The 15149-nt window shown below is 55.0% G+C and overlaps 1 protein-coding gene across 7 annotated transcripts in view; it reads left to right on the forward strand.

The window, feature by feature from the left end:
* The window catches only part of LLGL2 (LLGL scribble cell polarity complex component 2), a 43422-nt gene extending 34484 nt beyond the window's left edge, over positions 1-8938 (forward strand). For 2 of the 7 annotated variants that reach the window (XM_004432758.3, XM_087441590.1), the window contains exons 11-26: positions 2938-3155; positions 3229-3296; positions 3434-3587; positions 3677-3781; positions 4197-4489; positions 4583-4733; positions 5112-5262; positions 5714-5830; positions 5950-6116; positions 6587-6851; positions 7117-7270; positions 7586-7614; positions 7863-7910; positions 8111-8153; positions 8291-8352; positions 8598-8938. In XM_004432758.3, the coding sequence (XP_004432815.1) occupies positions 2938-3155; positions 3229-3296; positions 3434-3587; positions 3677-3781; positions 4197-4489; positions 4583-4733; positions 5112-5262; positions 5714-5830; positions 5950-6116; positions 6587-6851; positions 7117-7270; positions 7586-7614; positions 7863-7910; positions 8111-8153; positions 8291-8352; positions 8598-8605 (2033 nt within the window). In that variant the 3' untranslated portion in view covers positions 8606-8938. Of the gene's footprint in view, positions 1-2937; positions 3156-3228; positions 3297-3416; positions 3588-3676; positions 3782-4196; positions 4490-4582; positions 4734-5111; positions 5263-5713; positions 5831-5949; positions 6117-6586; positions 6852-7116; positions 7271-7585; positions 7615-7862; positions 7911-8110; positions 8154-8290; positions 8353-8597 lie in introns of all 7 variants that reach the window. The other 5 variants (XM_087441591.1, XM_087441593.1, XM_087441594.1 and 2 more) reach the window with 5 other exon arrangements.
* Positions 8939-15149: the final 6211 nt, after the last annotated feature.

Here is a 15149-nt window from a genome sequence, read left to right on the forward strand (position 1 = left end):
TATGTGGGACGCCGCCACAGCATGGCTTGCCAAGCGATGCATCGGTGCACACCCAGGATCCAAACTGGTGAACTCTGGGCTGCCGCCACAGCAGAGCGCACACACTTAACCGCTTGCGCCACTGGGCCAGGCCTGATAGTCCATTTTTTGATGGCCTCTTATTCCCTTAGACTAAGTCGATTTGATCCCTTTCCTCTTCCCCTTCTAAGTTATTGTTGTCACATCTTATTCCTTCTTGTGTTGTGAGTTCATGTTTAACATGATGAGGTTATATTTATGCTTGGTGCTTACCTTCCCTTGATCTTTGGTTTTATATTTAAGTGTTTGCTAATCTATTTTGATAGAGGATTGCAATTTTTCTGTTTTTGTCGACCTATTTTCCTCCTTGTTCAAAACTTTGAATCCCCTTTCTCTTTTTTTCCTCAGGGGTGAGGGCCTTCTTGAGCACTTCTTGTAGTGGGGGTCTTGTGGCAATGAACTCCCTTAGCTTTTGTTTATCTGGGATAGTTATTATTTCTCCGTCATATCTGAAGGATATTTTTGCTGGATAGAGTATTCTTGGCTGTAAGTTTTTGTCCTTCAGAATTTTGAATATATCGTTCCACTCTCTCCTAGCCTATAAAGTTTCTGTCGAGAAATCGGCTGAGAGCCTCATAGGAAATCCTTTGTATGTTATTTTTTTTTGTCTAGCTGCCCTTAATATTTTTTCTTTGTCCTTGACTTTTGCCAGCTTTACTACTATATGCCTTGGAGAGGGTCTTTTCATGTTGATATATTTAGGAGATCTATTTGTTTCTTTCACTGGTATTTCCAGCTCTTTCCCCAGGTTTGGGAAGTTCTCAGATATTATTTCTTTGAACAAGTTCTCTGCTCCTTTTTCCCTCTCTTCTCCCTCTGGAATACCTAGAATCCTTATGTTGGATTTCCTAATTGAGTCAGATATTTCTCGGAGAGTTTCTTCATTTCTTTTTAGTCTTAGTTCTCTTTCCTCCTCCATCTGAAGCATTTCTGCATTGCTGTCCTCAATATTGCTAATTCTTTCCTCCATATTGTCAGCTCTCATGCTTCAGGCTTCCAGGTTTGTCTTTATCTCCTCTATTGTGTTTTTCATCTCTAAGATTTCTAATTGTTTTTTTTTTTACAGTTTCAATCTCTTTTGTGAAGAAACTCCTGATTTCATTGAATTGTCTGTCTGTGTTTTCTTGTATTTCATTAAACTTTTTTATGATGGCTATTTTGAATTCTCTGTCATTAAGGTTATGTATTTCTGTGCTTTCCAGGTTGACTTCTGGGTGCTTGTCGTTTTCCTTTTGGTCTGGAGATTTAATATATTTTTGCATGGTGCCTGTCGGTGTTGGCTTACTTTTCCTCACAGTGAAAATATATGGTCGCAGTTTCCTCTTGCTTCCGCTGGGTGGGGGTCAAGGGCTGTGTGTTCTGGCCCACCTCGATCCGCGGGCACTCTCATCGGCCCCTGGGTGATCTGAGGCGTGGCTGAGTGGAGGCTGCTGGGGGGAAAGTGTGGGAACAGCTGGAGCTGGAGCATGGGAACAGCTGAGACTGGAGCGCAGCTAGGCCGAAGCAGCGGGGGCTCGGGTGCAGGTGGGTTGAAGCAGCTGCAGCTGAAGTGCCACTGGGCCAAAGAAGCAGGGACTGGAGCACCACTGGGCTGAAGAAGCTGGAACTGGAGTGCGCTGGGCCAAAGAAGCTGGAACTGGAGTGCACTGTGCCAAAGAAGCTGGAACTGGAGTACGCTGAGCCGAAGAAGGAAGAGCTGGAGTGCCACTGGGCCAAAAAAGCTGTAACTGGAGTGCGCTGGGCCGAAGAAGGAGGAGCTGGAGCGCCTCTGAGCCAAAGAAGGAGGAGCTGGAGTGCCTCTGGGCCAAAGAAGGAGGAGCTGGAGTGCCTCTGGGCCAAAGAAGGAGGAGCTGGAGTGCTTCTGGCCCAAAGAAGCTGGAACTGGAGTGTGCTGGGCTGAAGAAGGAGGAGCTGGGGCACTGCTGGGCCAAAGAAGCTGGAACTGGAGTGTGGTGGGCCAAAGTTGCTGGCGCCAAGTCAGCTGGAGCCTGAGCACAGGCCAAGCCGAAGCCGCTGGAGCCAGGGGTGGTGGTGGGGGGCGGTCCAGCCGAAGGAGCTGGGGCTGTGGCACAGGGAAGCCAGGGAAGCTGGGGCCATGGCTTGGTCCAACCAGAGCAGCTGGGGCTGTGGCTTGGTGGGGCCTGAGCTGCCGCTGCCTCTGGTGCTGGGGCACAGGCTCGCCTTGCTGGTGGTCAGGCCCGGGTGCCTGGGGGCCACTGCCTCTGGGGACGGGGCTGAGCTGAAGCACCGCTGTGCTGAAGCGCCAGTCGGGCAGGCCAGGTGGGGGAGGGGCGCTTGCTTTCGCCTCCCCGATCTCAGAGGTTTCTTGCCTTGCTATCGCTCTCTGCTCTCCTGAGGGGCTAGCTTGTTGAAACTACCCTCGCAACAGTTCCGTTCCCTCCGTAGGGGGAGCCCCTCAGGCTGTGAGGGGTCTTAGAGAGCGCCAGTTTTCACGCGGCGAGTCACCCCTCCCCCTCCTCCGAGAGCCATGTGGTCTCAGTCTCTGTGTCGCAGTCCTTGGGGAAGGAAAGGAGCTCCTCTTACCTCCTTCCACTTCCTCTGGGGATTCCAGCACCTCCGACCTTGGGTGTATGGCTGCCTGGGTGCCTCAGATGTCCCCTGTGTTATGTGAATAGCTTCTGTTGGAATATGAATGTCCTTTTTGTTGTGTCTTAGAGGGAGAGAGTTCAATGGGGGAAGCTCACTCTGCCATGATGCTGACGTCATTCCTCTGGCACTTATTTTTAAAATGCCGATTCCCTGGCTTCAACCCCAGAGCTTCAGATTCTGCAGGGCTGGCTGGGGCAAACTGCTTCCTACTGGCACTTGTAGCCCCTGACCCTTGGCTTCTCCCCTCAGCCTTTGATGACCCCTATGCCCTGGTGGTGCTGGCTGAGGAGGAGCTGGTGGTGATTGACCTGCAGACAGCTGGTTGGCCACTGGTCCAGCCTCCCTACCTGGCCTCCCTGCACTGCTCTGCCATCACTTGCTCCCACCACGTCTCCAACATCCCTCTGAAGCTGTGGGAGCGGATCATCACTGCCGGCAGCCGGCAGAACACACACTTCTCCACCATGGTAGGTCCAGTGCTAGCCCCAGCCCTGCCTCAGGGCCAAGCTCTGCCATGGACTTGTTGGCCTCGTTCTCTAGGGGTGGCCCATTGATGGTGGCACCAGCCTAGCCCCGGCCCCACCCCAGAGGGACCTGCTGCTCACGGGGTAGGTGACTTTGATGCCATTCTCCTCCTGCTTAGTAGAATATGTGGAGCGGAAGCAGAGCCCAGAGGGGTGCATGCCAGTACTGGGCATCCCCACCCTGCATCCCTCTCACACTGGCAGGCGGGCTCTGCCCACAGGCACGAGGATGGCACAGTACGGTTCTGGGATGCCTCCGGCGTCTGCTTGCGGCTGCTCTACAAACTCAGCACGGTACGAGTGTTCCTCACCGACACAGACCCCAACGAGAACCTCAATGCCCAGGGCGAAGATGAGTGGCCCCCGCTCCGCAAGGTGAGTCCAGGAGCCTGGGAACCAGGGAGGGCCGGGACAGGCTCTGCCTGGTGCTTATGGCTGCTCATGGGTCTCTTCTCCCTTGTCAGGTGGGCTCCTTTGACCCCTACAGTGATGATCCCCGGCTGGGCATCCAGAAGATTTTCCTCTGCAAATACAGTGGCTACCTGGCTGTGGCAGGCACAGCAGGGCAGGTAGCAGGCTGGGCTAGGGGTAGAGAGCGGGGCGGAGGGGTGATCGGGAGACTTTGAGAAGCATCCAGGCCCATGAGCTTCCTTCTCAGGATTGGGGAGCAGCAGGGACAGGAAGCAGCTTCTTGAGTGCCTGCTGATGGTGTCACCAGGAGCATCACCTGCTCCTGTGGCTCTGTGGTTTTCCCGATAGATAGAGGTTGCCTGATCCCATTAGAGGGAGGCCTTTGGGATCATTGTTTCTCTTCCAGAAACCAGAATTAAGGGCTGGGGGTTGGGCAGAGGCCTTCTGGCCCTTCTTGGGCCCAGGGCCTTGGTGTGTGTCCAGGTCCTTTGCAGGTCCCCACCGTTAGGGTCCCTGAGGACGCGCTATCCCTTGGTGCTGGGGTTTGCTCAGCCCATCTGCCGCCCCTCCCAGGTGCTGGTGCTGGAGCTGAATGATGAGGAGGCAGAGCACGCTGTGGAGCAGGTGGAGGCCGACCTGCTGCAGGACCAGGAGGGCTACCGCTGGAAGGGGCACGAGCGTCTGTGTGCACGCCCAGGGCCCGTGTGCTTCGAGCCCGGCTTCCAGCCCTTCGTGTTGGTGCAGTGCCAGCCCCCAGCTGTGGTCACTTCCTTGGCCCTGCACTCCGAGTGGCGGCTTGTGGCCTTCGGCACCAGCCACGGCTTTGGCCTCTTTGACTACCAGCAGCGGCGGCAGGTCTTTGTCAAGTGAGCAGCCCACCCAGGGTGGCTGGGGCCTGGATCTGGGATTGGCACCCAGTGGGAGCCCTGGCAGTGCTGAGGGCCTGGTGTTCCCCCCAGGTGCACGCTGCACCCCAGCGACCAGCTAGCCTTGGAGGGCCCACTGTCCCGTGTGAAGTCCCTAAAGAAATCCCTGCGCCAGTCCTTCCGCCGGATACGTCGCAGCCGAGTGTCCAGCCGGAAGCGGCGGGCAGCTGGCCCCCCGGGAGAGGTGAGGCCAAAGCTAACCTCATACCTAGGCAGAGCTCAGAGCAGCCAGCAGCAGGTCCAAACTACCCCTCCCTCTCATATCTGCTTTGGCTGCAACCAGAGGGTGTGGGCCACACTGCATAGATTCACGTCCTGCCCCAGCACCTACCAGCTATGTGGCCTCAGATGTGTCACGCTGCTGCTTTGTGCCTCAGCATCCCCAAGTGTAAAAGGCAATAATTGTTACACCTTAGGGTCATATCCTCAGTAACTATTACTAGACACGTGGTGGTGTGCACTGTGGCCAGTCTTCCCCTGGGAGGATCGGTGTTGAGCAATCTGATGCCCCCAGGGAGGGGAGGCCAGAGCCCACCCTCAAGCCCAGCCCAACCCACTGCAGATGCAGGAGGGAAGTTCCAGGGCAGAGCGGACAGGCCTGCAGAACATGGAGCTGGCGCCTGTGCAACGTAAGATTGAGGCCCGCTCGGCGGAGGACTCCTTCACGGGCTTCGTCCGGACCCTCTACTTCGCTGACACCTACCTGAGGGACAGTGAGTGGCCAGCCTGAGGTGGGGGGCACAGGCGAGCGCCCCCTGGCATGAGGGAATGTCAGAGGCTACTGCGTGCCTGGCTGGTGGGACCCTCTGGGTGGTTTCCCCTTGTAAGCAGGGGGAGACCAGAGCCCCCACCTGCCTCTTTCCCTCCCCTGCTTGGGTCTCCGAGTTGGGTTGCTCTGGCTTCATATCCAGGCTCCACCACTCTCTAGAAGTGTGACCTTGGACATGTCACTTAACCTTTCTGGGTCTCAGCTTCTCCCCCTGTAAAATGAGGGAATATCTTCCTCCTAGAGTGGCTGGGAGGGTTGTGGCATGCCACGTGCCTGCTGGTACCCTTGGAGTCACATAGGTAGTGAGTGGCAAGGCCAGGACATAAGCCCAGGTCACCTGGCTCCACTTGACCCCCAGAGCCAGGGGTTAGATATAGCCCTTTGCCTCCTGGCAGGCTCCCGCCACTGCCCCTCACTGTGGGCTGGCACCAATGGGGGTACTGTCTACGCCTTCGCCCTGCGCGTGCCCCCCGCCGAGCGGAGAATGGATGAGCTGGTGTGGGCAGAGCAGGGTGAGTACTGGGCAGGGAGAGAGCAGAAGGTGCTTGTTGGTCTAGGTTGGGGGGAGGAGTGTCTCCAGCCTCACCCTCCACCCGACCACCAGCCCCACCGTCTGCCTCCTTCCCCGTAGCCAAGGAGATCCAGCTGATGCACCGAGCGCCCATAGTGGGCATCCTGGTGCTGGATGGGCACAGCGTTCCTCTTCCTGAGCCCCTGGAAGTGGCACATGACCTGTCGAAGAGCCCAGACATGCAGGGAAGCCACCAACTGCTTGTCGTGTCGGAGGAGCAGTTCAAGGTGCTGTGCGGGTAGATGCAGGGTCCCCCAGGAATCCCTGGGACATGGGGAGGGGGACTCAGACCCTGGGCACAAATGACAGTGGCTGGGACTCACTTAAAGTTGTATTTGCAGTTGGTGTGTGAGGGGCTGCAGGGGCACAGGAAAGGAGAGTGGTCTTGTGGAGTCCCTGGGCCCCAGGTCAGCAGTGGGGACACTGAAGCAGAAACCGTGTCTGTGGGAGGGGCAGAAAATGCAGACATGGAAATAAGTGGCCCTGGTGTCCTTGCAGCCCAAGTGCAGTGACTACATGTCCAGGCACTGAGGGGGCACTGAGACTGAGCAGGGAAGCTGGCAAGCTGGGCGGCGTCCAGTGGAGGGCCGGGCCCAGCAGCAGCATCAGGCAGGGAAGGGAGGAGTCCTTGCTTGGCTGGACGAAGCCCTGCAAACTAGTCTGGCCATGGATGTGACCGGCTGCCCTGTGCCCCCAGGTGTTCACGCTGCCCAAGGTGAGTGCTAAGCTGAAGCTAAAGCTGACCGCTCTGGAGGGCTCGCGGGTGCGGCGGGTCAGCGTGGCCCACTTCAGCAGCTGTCGAGCGGAGGACTATGGGGAGCATCACCTGGCCGTCCTCACCAACCTGGGCGACGTCCAGGTGGTCTCGCTTCCCCTGCTCAAGCCCCAGGTGCGTTACAGCTGCATCCGCCGGGAGGACGTCAGTGGCATCGCCTCCTGCGTCTTCACCAAATACGGCCAAGGTGTGCAGGTGGCGGGCGCGTCTGGGACCTGTGCGAGAGGGGCTGGGTGCGGGGCTCCCGCTGAGCTGCCCCTTCCCGCTGAGCTGCCAGGGGCTGCTGGGAAGGGCAGCCAGGGCTGTTGCTGTCAAGGCCAGGTGCCTTAGGTGGAGAACTTTGAGGGAGACTCTGGCCCCTAACTGCCTGTGGAGGGAAGCCCCGGCGGCAGCCGTGGGACTCAGGAGACCTGGGCTGGCCTCACTTGCCAGGCTTCTCCTCCACCCACCAGGCTTCTACCTGATCTCACCCTCGGAGTTTGAGCGCTTCTCTCTCTCCACCAAGTGGCTGGTTGAGCCCCGGTGTCTGGTGGATTCAGCAGAAACCAAGAACCACAGCCGCCCCCGCAACGGATCAGGCCCTGAGAAGGCCTTGGGCAGGGCCAGGTGGGTAAAAGGGCAGGTGGCTTTGTCCCAGCCCCTCCCCCACCCCTGCCCTCCCTGAGGCGCACACTGGGGCTGGCCAGGGTTCCCTTCCCCTGTGAGCTCAGCCCACCCTCCCAACTGTGGCTCTTTGCCCCCCTTCATCTGCCCCTCCTTCCTATGCAAACTGCTGTCCAGGGCAGGGCTTGGTTTACCTCCCAGGGCCCCCTGCTCAGGGCAGGCCAGGTCAGTTGACCTCATTCCTCTTGGAGTCGGGGCTTTTCGAGCTGGAATGGGGAGCCAGGTGGCCCCCAATCCTCACTATCTCTCTCCCCACAGGAACTCAGGGAGCCAGAGTGATGGAGAGGGTAAGGCAGGCCCGTCTGGGGCCAGGGGTGTGTTGGGGCAGAGGTGTTGTGAGCACACCTGGGCCACACCTGGGCCCAAACCTGGGGAGGGAAGGGGACCCCAGGTGAGCAGATGATGTCTGGGCTGAGAATAGAAACAGCATTCTCTTCCAGTCCTGGGCTCTGGGCTCCAGCACCCACACCCCAGGAAAGAGGGAGCTGGGGCAAGGAGGGCCCAGAGCTCACCTGACCTGGCCTCTTCCTTACAGAGAGAAGGCCTGGCCCCGTGATGGAGCATGCTCTGCTCAATGACGAGAGTGAGTTGGGGTCGGAGTTGGTGGGCTGGCACAAGGGATGTTCTGGGGGCAGGCTTAGAAGGCCAGGAGGAAACTGAGGGCCATTTCCCTGAGAGAAGCAGACCTGTCCAGCACCCCATCAGTAAAAGAGGGAGAAAGGCTTGTGTCTGGCCCAGCCTCTGCTGGCCTCACCAGGCCTCTGTTCCACCCCTGCCCTGCAGGGGTCCTGAAGGAGATCCAGAGCACGCTGGAGGGAGACCGAGGGTGAGTTACTGCTTGAGCTTGCAGGGGTGGGCCTCGAGGTGTCAAGAGAGGTGCCAGGAAAGCTGTGGGAATGAAGGTCCTTGTCTGGCCACCCCGAGTCCCCGTGGTAGATGAGTGCCCTGTCTTTGCCCATGTAGGAGCTATGGTGATTGGCGTTCTCAGCGAGTAGCTGTGAGGTACAGCCTCAGCAATGGGGGAGGTAAGGGCTTTGGGCACTGCTGTGGGGGTTGGGGTGGGGAGTGTCTGGGAGGGTGTGTTCCTGGGGAGGGATAGGAGCAAGAGCCCCCGTCCCCACCTCTCAGGGCCCTGTGGACCTTTGGGTCCATCCCAGCCCTGACACATGCCCCTGGCTGTCCTGAAAACATCCATGTCTGGGCTCAGGGTGGGTGACTGAGGCCCTTGCCCTGCCCAGAATGCTCCTGATCTGCTATCTCTATTCTGCAGCAGAGTGAGCGGGACGCGCATCCAGGCTGCATGATGAACACACACTACTGAGGGCTCTTCCTTGGGGCACTGCCCCACCTGGAGAGGCCCGTGCACTGGGCTGGACCAGGGGCTCGGGTGCCCCCAGTTTTCACCCTGCTGCTGCTCCTGGCCTCGGGAGAGGAGGGACCCCAGGCCCTGGGGCCGCCCTCCCTGGGCCTCGTCTGTCTCAGTCCTTTTGTCAATGTTGCACAGTTTTTATTCCCCCTCCCCCTTTTTGTAGTGGGCTGGGTTTTAAATTATAAATTCTAACTGCCTCTGGGTAAAAAAGAGTTTTTAATAAACACCTTATTACCTCTTCACTGGGCTGGTCCAACGACTAATTTTTTAATTGTGCAGAAATTTTCCACATCAGTGGAAATGATCGTAAGGCAGTTCCTTGCCTTTGACCCTGGGGTCTGTCCCCTGGACCAGGCTGGTGCTCAGGAGAATCCGTTTTTTAAGCCATTTCAGTCCGAGTAGACTGTACTTGTGTCTGAACACTGCTTCACCTTCTCTCTTTGGGAATAAATGGCAAGAGTTCACCACCTTGAGTCTGTCTGACTGCATCCCTGGGCCGGGCGCAGAGGGAGGCTCCTGGCTGGCCTTTCCTGCCGTCAGGAGGGAAGACACCCACAGTATCTCAGACCTGGTGGCTTCTTCCAGGCTTCAGGGAAGGACTGTGGGGTGCTGCTGAGGTGGGGGGCAGTACCTGGAGGTGAAAGGTCTTACCCCCGGATGACGGGCCTGATTAGACAGCTGCTCAGGTCTTTATAAGCCAGGGGTTGGTTCTGCTGGGGCTCTGTCTATTCACCTGTCCTTGTTGAGCCTCTACTGTAAGCCAGGTGCTTGAGGTTCAGAGGAGGCCAAGATAATGTGGTCCCTGCCCTTGTGGGGCTCACAGTCCTGCCAAAAGCAGGAAGTGTTAGGATGAGGGAAATCCGGGGCCTGTGAGAAATGTGCCTGGGGAGGTGATGTTCGTTAGGCTGTGACGGGAGAGATGACCAGGAGTTGGCTGAACAGGAGGTGTGGTGGGCCGGGCAGACTGTTCTGCACAGAGGACAGAGGGGACAGCAGCAGGTGAGGAAGTGGTCTGCTTGCTGTGGGAATGAGTGAAGAGCTGAAGGCGGCTGGTAGGAACTGTGCTGAAAATGAGGCCTCCGAGTGGCCAGGCCAGTCTGGGAGCCCCTGGAGCCTCGTGAGGACAAGGGCACTGCTGTATGCACAGGAGCCACCCTGGCCTGAGCAAGGAAAGGGCCTGTGGAAGGACACCGGCTAACTCAGAGCAGAGGAGGAGCTGAGGCCCAGCTGACGTACTGTGGGAGCTCCTACACCCTCACCCTCCACTGAGCATGCCCAGCTCAAGAGTCTCTGGAGTGTGGAACTTGGGCCACTTAAGCATCCCTTGTTTCTCCTTGGGGGGGTGCTTACTGAGATGGGAGCCCCAAGAAACACCAAGAATGGGGAGGAATAGTTCCCCAAAGGGAAGAGGAGCGCTGTCCCTGGAAGAAGTGGAGAAGGGGTGCTAGAAGACAGCACAGCCGAGGGGAGGGGCACACCCTGCAAGTTCACGAATCCGGACTTTATCCTGAGGTGGGGGAAGTATCTGAGGTGGGGGCTTTGAGCAGGAAGGTTCCATGATGAGATTAATTCTTCTAAAGACCACTGTGGTTTAAATCTCAGCAAGCTCTTCCTGTGTGACCTCAGGCAAATGACTTACCTGCTCTGCATTAATTCCTTCTGGGAAATGGGATGATAACAGGATTCCCTCCTGATCTGTTGTGAGGTTCATATGAGTCCACGAGGTTAAGGGGTTAATGATGGAGGTGACCCTCTGTCACACTCTGTCACCCTCTGTCAAAGTCAGGGAGAACGTGTTAGTTCCATGCACAGGGTTTTTATTTTTTATCATGAAAGAAGTCAAGCTTTACTGTTTATACCTTGGTTTGGCACTGGGGTCCTCAGTCTCCAGGTCAGAGGATCATGCACCAAAAGTGCCAAGGAGGGAGTGGGGACATCACACCCAGGAGCACTGGACAGCCCCACCCCCCCCCACCCCAACCTATGGTGACTTGTATGGTTTTTTGACTGCCAGTTTAGGAGGACTTACAGCTTGTTTTACCCAGTTAGCTAAATTAACTCACAAATGGACAAGCGACATGAAGTTTCCTGCCAAGAAACCAAGAATTGAAGATAATGGTAATAATGCAAACACCAGAAAATCAGAAGAAAATGGCAGAGCCAGCACATCCATGGCTCAGAGGAGCTTCGTGGCTGCAGCAATGATCTGGCTAATCAGATTGAACGAGAAGTCAACAACAACCACACGCATACACACAAATACCTGAAAACATCAAGAAGATTCTTTGGAAGTGAATTTACATCTGTGCTTATTAAGGACGGGCTTTCCCTTGAGCGCACTGTGCTTTGAAGTGTTAGCTAATGTTGATGGTTCGAATATTTCAGTTCTAAGAAAATATTCTCACATTGGGAGTGTGAGATCAACAGTTTTTATTGATAGGCGTACACAAACGGAAGGGTGTGCTATTCTCTAGAAAGTGAGTTAACTTTCTAGAAGCTGGGCTGGCACAGAGAGAGGAGGTGGGGGTCCTTGCAGCGGCGGTCTAGGAGAGGTGATGGTGGTGGGGAAATGGAGGTACTGAGAGGTTGAGTTTGATACCAGCTCAATACAGGGTTGACATAAGGGGAACCATATTGTGACTTGGAATGACCTCTGACTACCTCTAGACTTTATGGCCCCTCCCAGCTTCTATAAGTTGATAACTTTATTCTTTTGAGTTCCTTAGGAATGTGATGTGATGGCCCCCAGGCACAGAGTCTATGCTGACAGCCATCATCAATGACAACTGAAAGATCAGGGCCTAGGGTGTTGCTCCAGTCTCTGATGCATATCCAGTGAAACAAAAGACTGTCAGGAACTAAGACCAGATGTCTGCCTCCACCCAGTAATCAGATGGATGCCCCCACCCTGAAACCAGATGCCTCCCCTACTGGGAGACCAGCCCTCTATATAACTGGCCTGTAGTCTTTGTTCTATAAGACGATTCTTTGAGACGTTAGTCGGCCATCTTCCCCCTTGCTAACAAGCTGTAAAAAACTGCCCTTTCTTTTCCACCATCTTGCCTCTTGATGATTGGCTTTTGTCTTGTGGCGAGCAGATCATGCCCTTTGTGCAGTAACAAGTTGACAAGTTGACGAAGATCGCTGCCAGGCGGAAAAGCGGAGTGAGTGGGGGAGGTCACTGCTGATTGGAGATGTACTACAGGCAGCTGGACACGTGGTCTGGAGACTTAGATCTAAGGGTCTACGCCATCCTGGGCCGGCCCCGTGGTGTAGTGGTTAAGTGCGTGCGCTCTGCAGCTGGCGGCCCGGGTTCAGATCCTGGGCGCCCACCGACGCACTGCTTGTCAAGCCGTGCTGTGGCAGCGTCCCATATAAAGTGGAGGAAGATGGGCACAGATGTTAGCCCAGGGCCAGTCTTCCTCAGCAAAAAGAGGAGGATTGGCATGGATGTTACCTCAAGGCTGATCTTCCTTACAAAAAAAAAAAGAATAAGGGTCTACGGCATCCAGAGGTGGGAGACTTAGTGTTCACTTAGTCCTGGAAGTCAGGCAGATCCAATTCTCCAACACTGGCTTTGCCTGTGACTGGCTGCGTGACCTTGGGTAGATGACCTCACTCCTGTGCCTTAGTTTACTTATCTGTAGAATGGGCATAATAATAGGGCCTGCCTCAGAGGGTTGTAAGGATTAAATGAGTCTGTAAAATCGAACAGCACCTGGCTCCTAGTAAACACCCAAGCGAAGGAGGTAAAAGTTACTATGGATGGTGGGTGAGGCCAGGAGAGGAGGCGATGGCTCCAAGAGAGGGGCGTGGAGTCAGAATAGGGCTTGCCACAGATCCAAGGAGGAGTTCACAGTGCTTCCGAGCAAACTGCGTGAAGGGATGAGGGAAAAGGAGGAGCCAGAGGGAAGAACCAGGCTTGGGTGGGGGCCCCTCTCCCCTGGTGTCAGGTTTGTCCCAGGAGTTCCCTGGAGCTTGTTGGAAGTCACACAGCCAGGAGGTGGGAGGAGGGACCAGGGCTGTCTGGTTCCAAAGCCAGTTCCCAGGAGAAGTACCATGGAGCAGAATAGCTGGTACTAACGGTCAAGGGACCTGGGTTTGGTCCCCAATTCCTGACTTAACTGGCTGTGTGTCTTTTAGCCACTTACCCTCTCTGAGCCATTTCCCTATCTGTGAAATGGGTTACTGTTATTATGTTACTGTTATTATGAGTCCAGGGCAAAACAGTGAGCTCTTTCCTTGTATTATCTTTCTAATTATAAAATGCATACAAGGGACTGGCCCCGTGGGCTAGCGGTTAAGTGTGCGCGCTCCACTGCTGGCGGCCCGGGTTCGTGCGCACCGACGGACCACTTGTCAGGCCATGCTGTGGCAGCGTCCCATATAAAGTGGAGGAAGATGGGCACAGATGTTAGCCCAGGGCCAGTCTTCCTCAGCAAAAAGAGGAGGATTGGCAGATGTTAGCTCAGGGCCGATCTTCCTCACAAAAAATAAATAAATAAATAAAATGCATACAGAATAGCACAAGTCATAGAAGGACAACCAGATAAATCTTCACACACCCGACAAACAGCATCACCCAAACCCCGGAGGCTCCCTTGTGACCCTTTAGTGACCTCCACCCCCACCCCAGGCACCACCGTCTGGGTCAGTTTGCCTCTTTTCATACTTCATATAAACAAAATCATACAGTGATCCTATGACTCTGCCATGCCTGGCTTCTTTTACGAACCGCTATGTTCATGAGATTACCCATATATGTTGCTGGTAGCTGTAGATGGTTCTCAATGCTGTGTGATAATCCATTGTGTGAATACATCACCCCAGGTTCTGCTTTTTGCAGGTGAAATGAGCCCTCTGAACATCATCACCCTTTGCCTCTGGCAGTATTGGTGGTGGGGAAGCACAGCGGACAGACTTTCACAGTAAAAGTTATCAGTTTTACAAGTTATGTGGTGTTACCCAGGAGCCTGTGTTCTTTTGGGACAGCTGCTTCCTTCTCTGGAAGGCTGCCTCCTTGAGAATGCAGACTGCAAAGGCAAGTCACTTTCAACTCATTGCTCAAACCAGGCCTCTGGGCTGTGAGTGCCCTCCTGGGTAATGTGAGTGCTGGCAGCAGCTTCACCCAGGTCTGAGGCTGGCTCCAAGGAGAGGTGCAGAGAGGTGGGTGTAAGGCAAGTGCCGGCCAACGGAAAAGTTTTCCAAGGAAAATACCACAATCTGGAATGTTACCTCCCCTGCTCTGGTTCTGGGTGGGGCTGCTGAGGAGAGGCCAGACTGAGCGGTCAGCAGGGCCACAGGAGTCCTGATGGGGCAGATCATAGGCCCTGGCTGGCTATCTCATCTGGCTCCGTCTTAGGCGCCCCAGAGCTTGCCCCGCAGCAGCTGCTTTTTCCTGGGGCCCTTCAAATGGGCTCATCCTGCCTGGGTTTAATTACAGTATAACCATCAAGAAACAGATCCAAGGGCCGGCCCCGTGGCGTAGTGGTTAAGTGCACGTGCTCCAATGTTGGCGGCCGGGGTTCGTATCCCAGGCGTGCACCGCTGCACCGCTTGTCAGCCCATGCTGTGGTGGCGTCCCATATAAAGTAGAGTAAGATGGGCACAGATGTTAGCCCAGGGCCAGTCTTCCTCAGCAAAAAGAGGATTGACATGCATGTTAGCTCAGCGCTGATCTTCCTCACAAAAAAAAAAGAGAGAGAAACAGACCCATACCCAATAGAAAGATGGGTAAAGAATGAGAAAATGCAGATCTCAGAAAAGAAAACAAATGGCTATAAGAGGGGGGAAAGCTGCATATTTTCATTTAATGAAATGAGCTTAAAAGGCATTTAGGTTTTATTTGCGATGTATCAGAGTGGCAAAAATGTTAGGTAATGCCATGCCTTAGTGCTATGTGGAATTGAGTGGTCGCCTATCTTGTTGGTGGGAGTGTAAATTGGTACAACCCTCATGGAGGATAATTTAGAAATCTCCCGATTACAAATGCACATACTCTATGGTCCAGCAATTCTGCTTCTAGGAATTGATTCTACTTGGATGAAGGAGAGATGATATTCCAGTGTTGTTTGTAACTGGAACAAAAGATGTGATGGGGGTCAGCCCCAATGGCCTAGTGGTTGAGTTTGGTGCACTCTGCTTCAGTGGCCCAGGTTCAGTTCTGGGTGAGGACCTAAACCACTTGTCAGTGGCCATGCTGTGGTGGCAACCCACATACAAAATAGAGGAAGACTGGCAACAGATGTTAGCTCAGGGTGAATCTTCCTCAGGAAAAAAAAAAAAAAGATAGGATGAAGGCAGCATCCACTTCAGATGTAAAATCTATCAATAAAGAATTGGATAGGGCCAGCCCAGTGGCCTAGCGGTTAAGTGCCAGCACTCCACTGCTGCAGCCAACCCTGGGCGTGCACCGACACACCGCTTGTCAAGCCATGCTGTGGCAGCGTCCCA

Source organism: Ceratotherium simum, chromosome 16 (genome assembly GCF_057802395.1).
Source record: "Ceratotherium simum simum isolate JZ-2026a chromosome 16, ASM5780239v1, whole genome shotgun sequence".
Taxonomy (NCBI): Eukaryota; Metazoa; Chordata; class Mammalia; order Perissodactyla; family Rhinocerotidae; genus Ceratotherium; species Ceratotherium simum.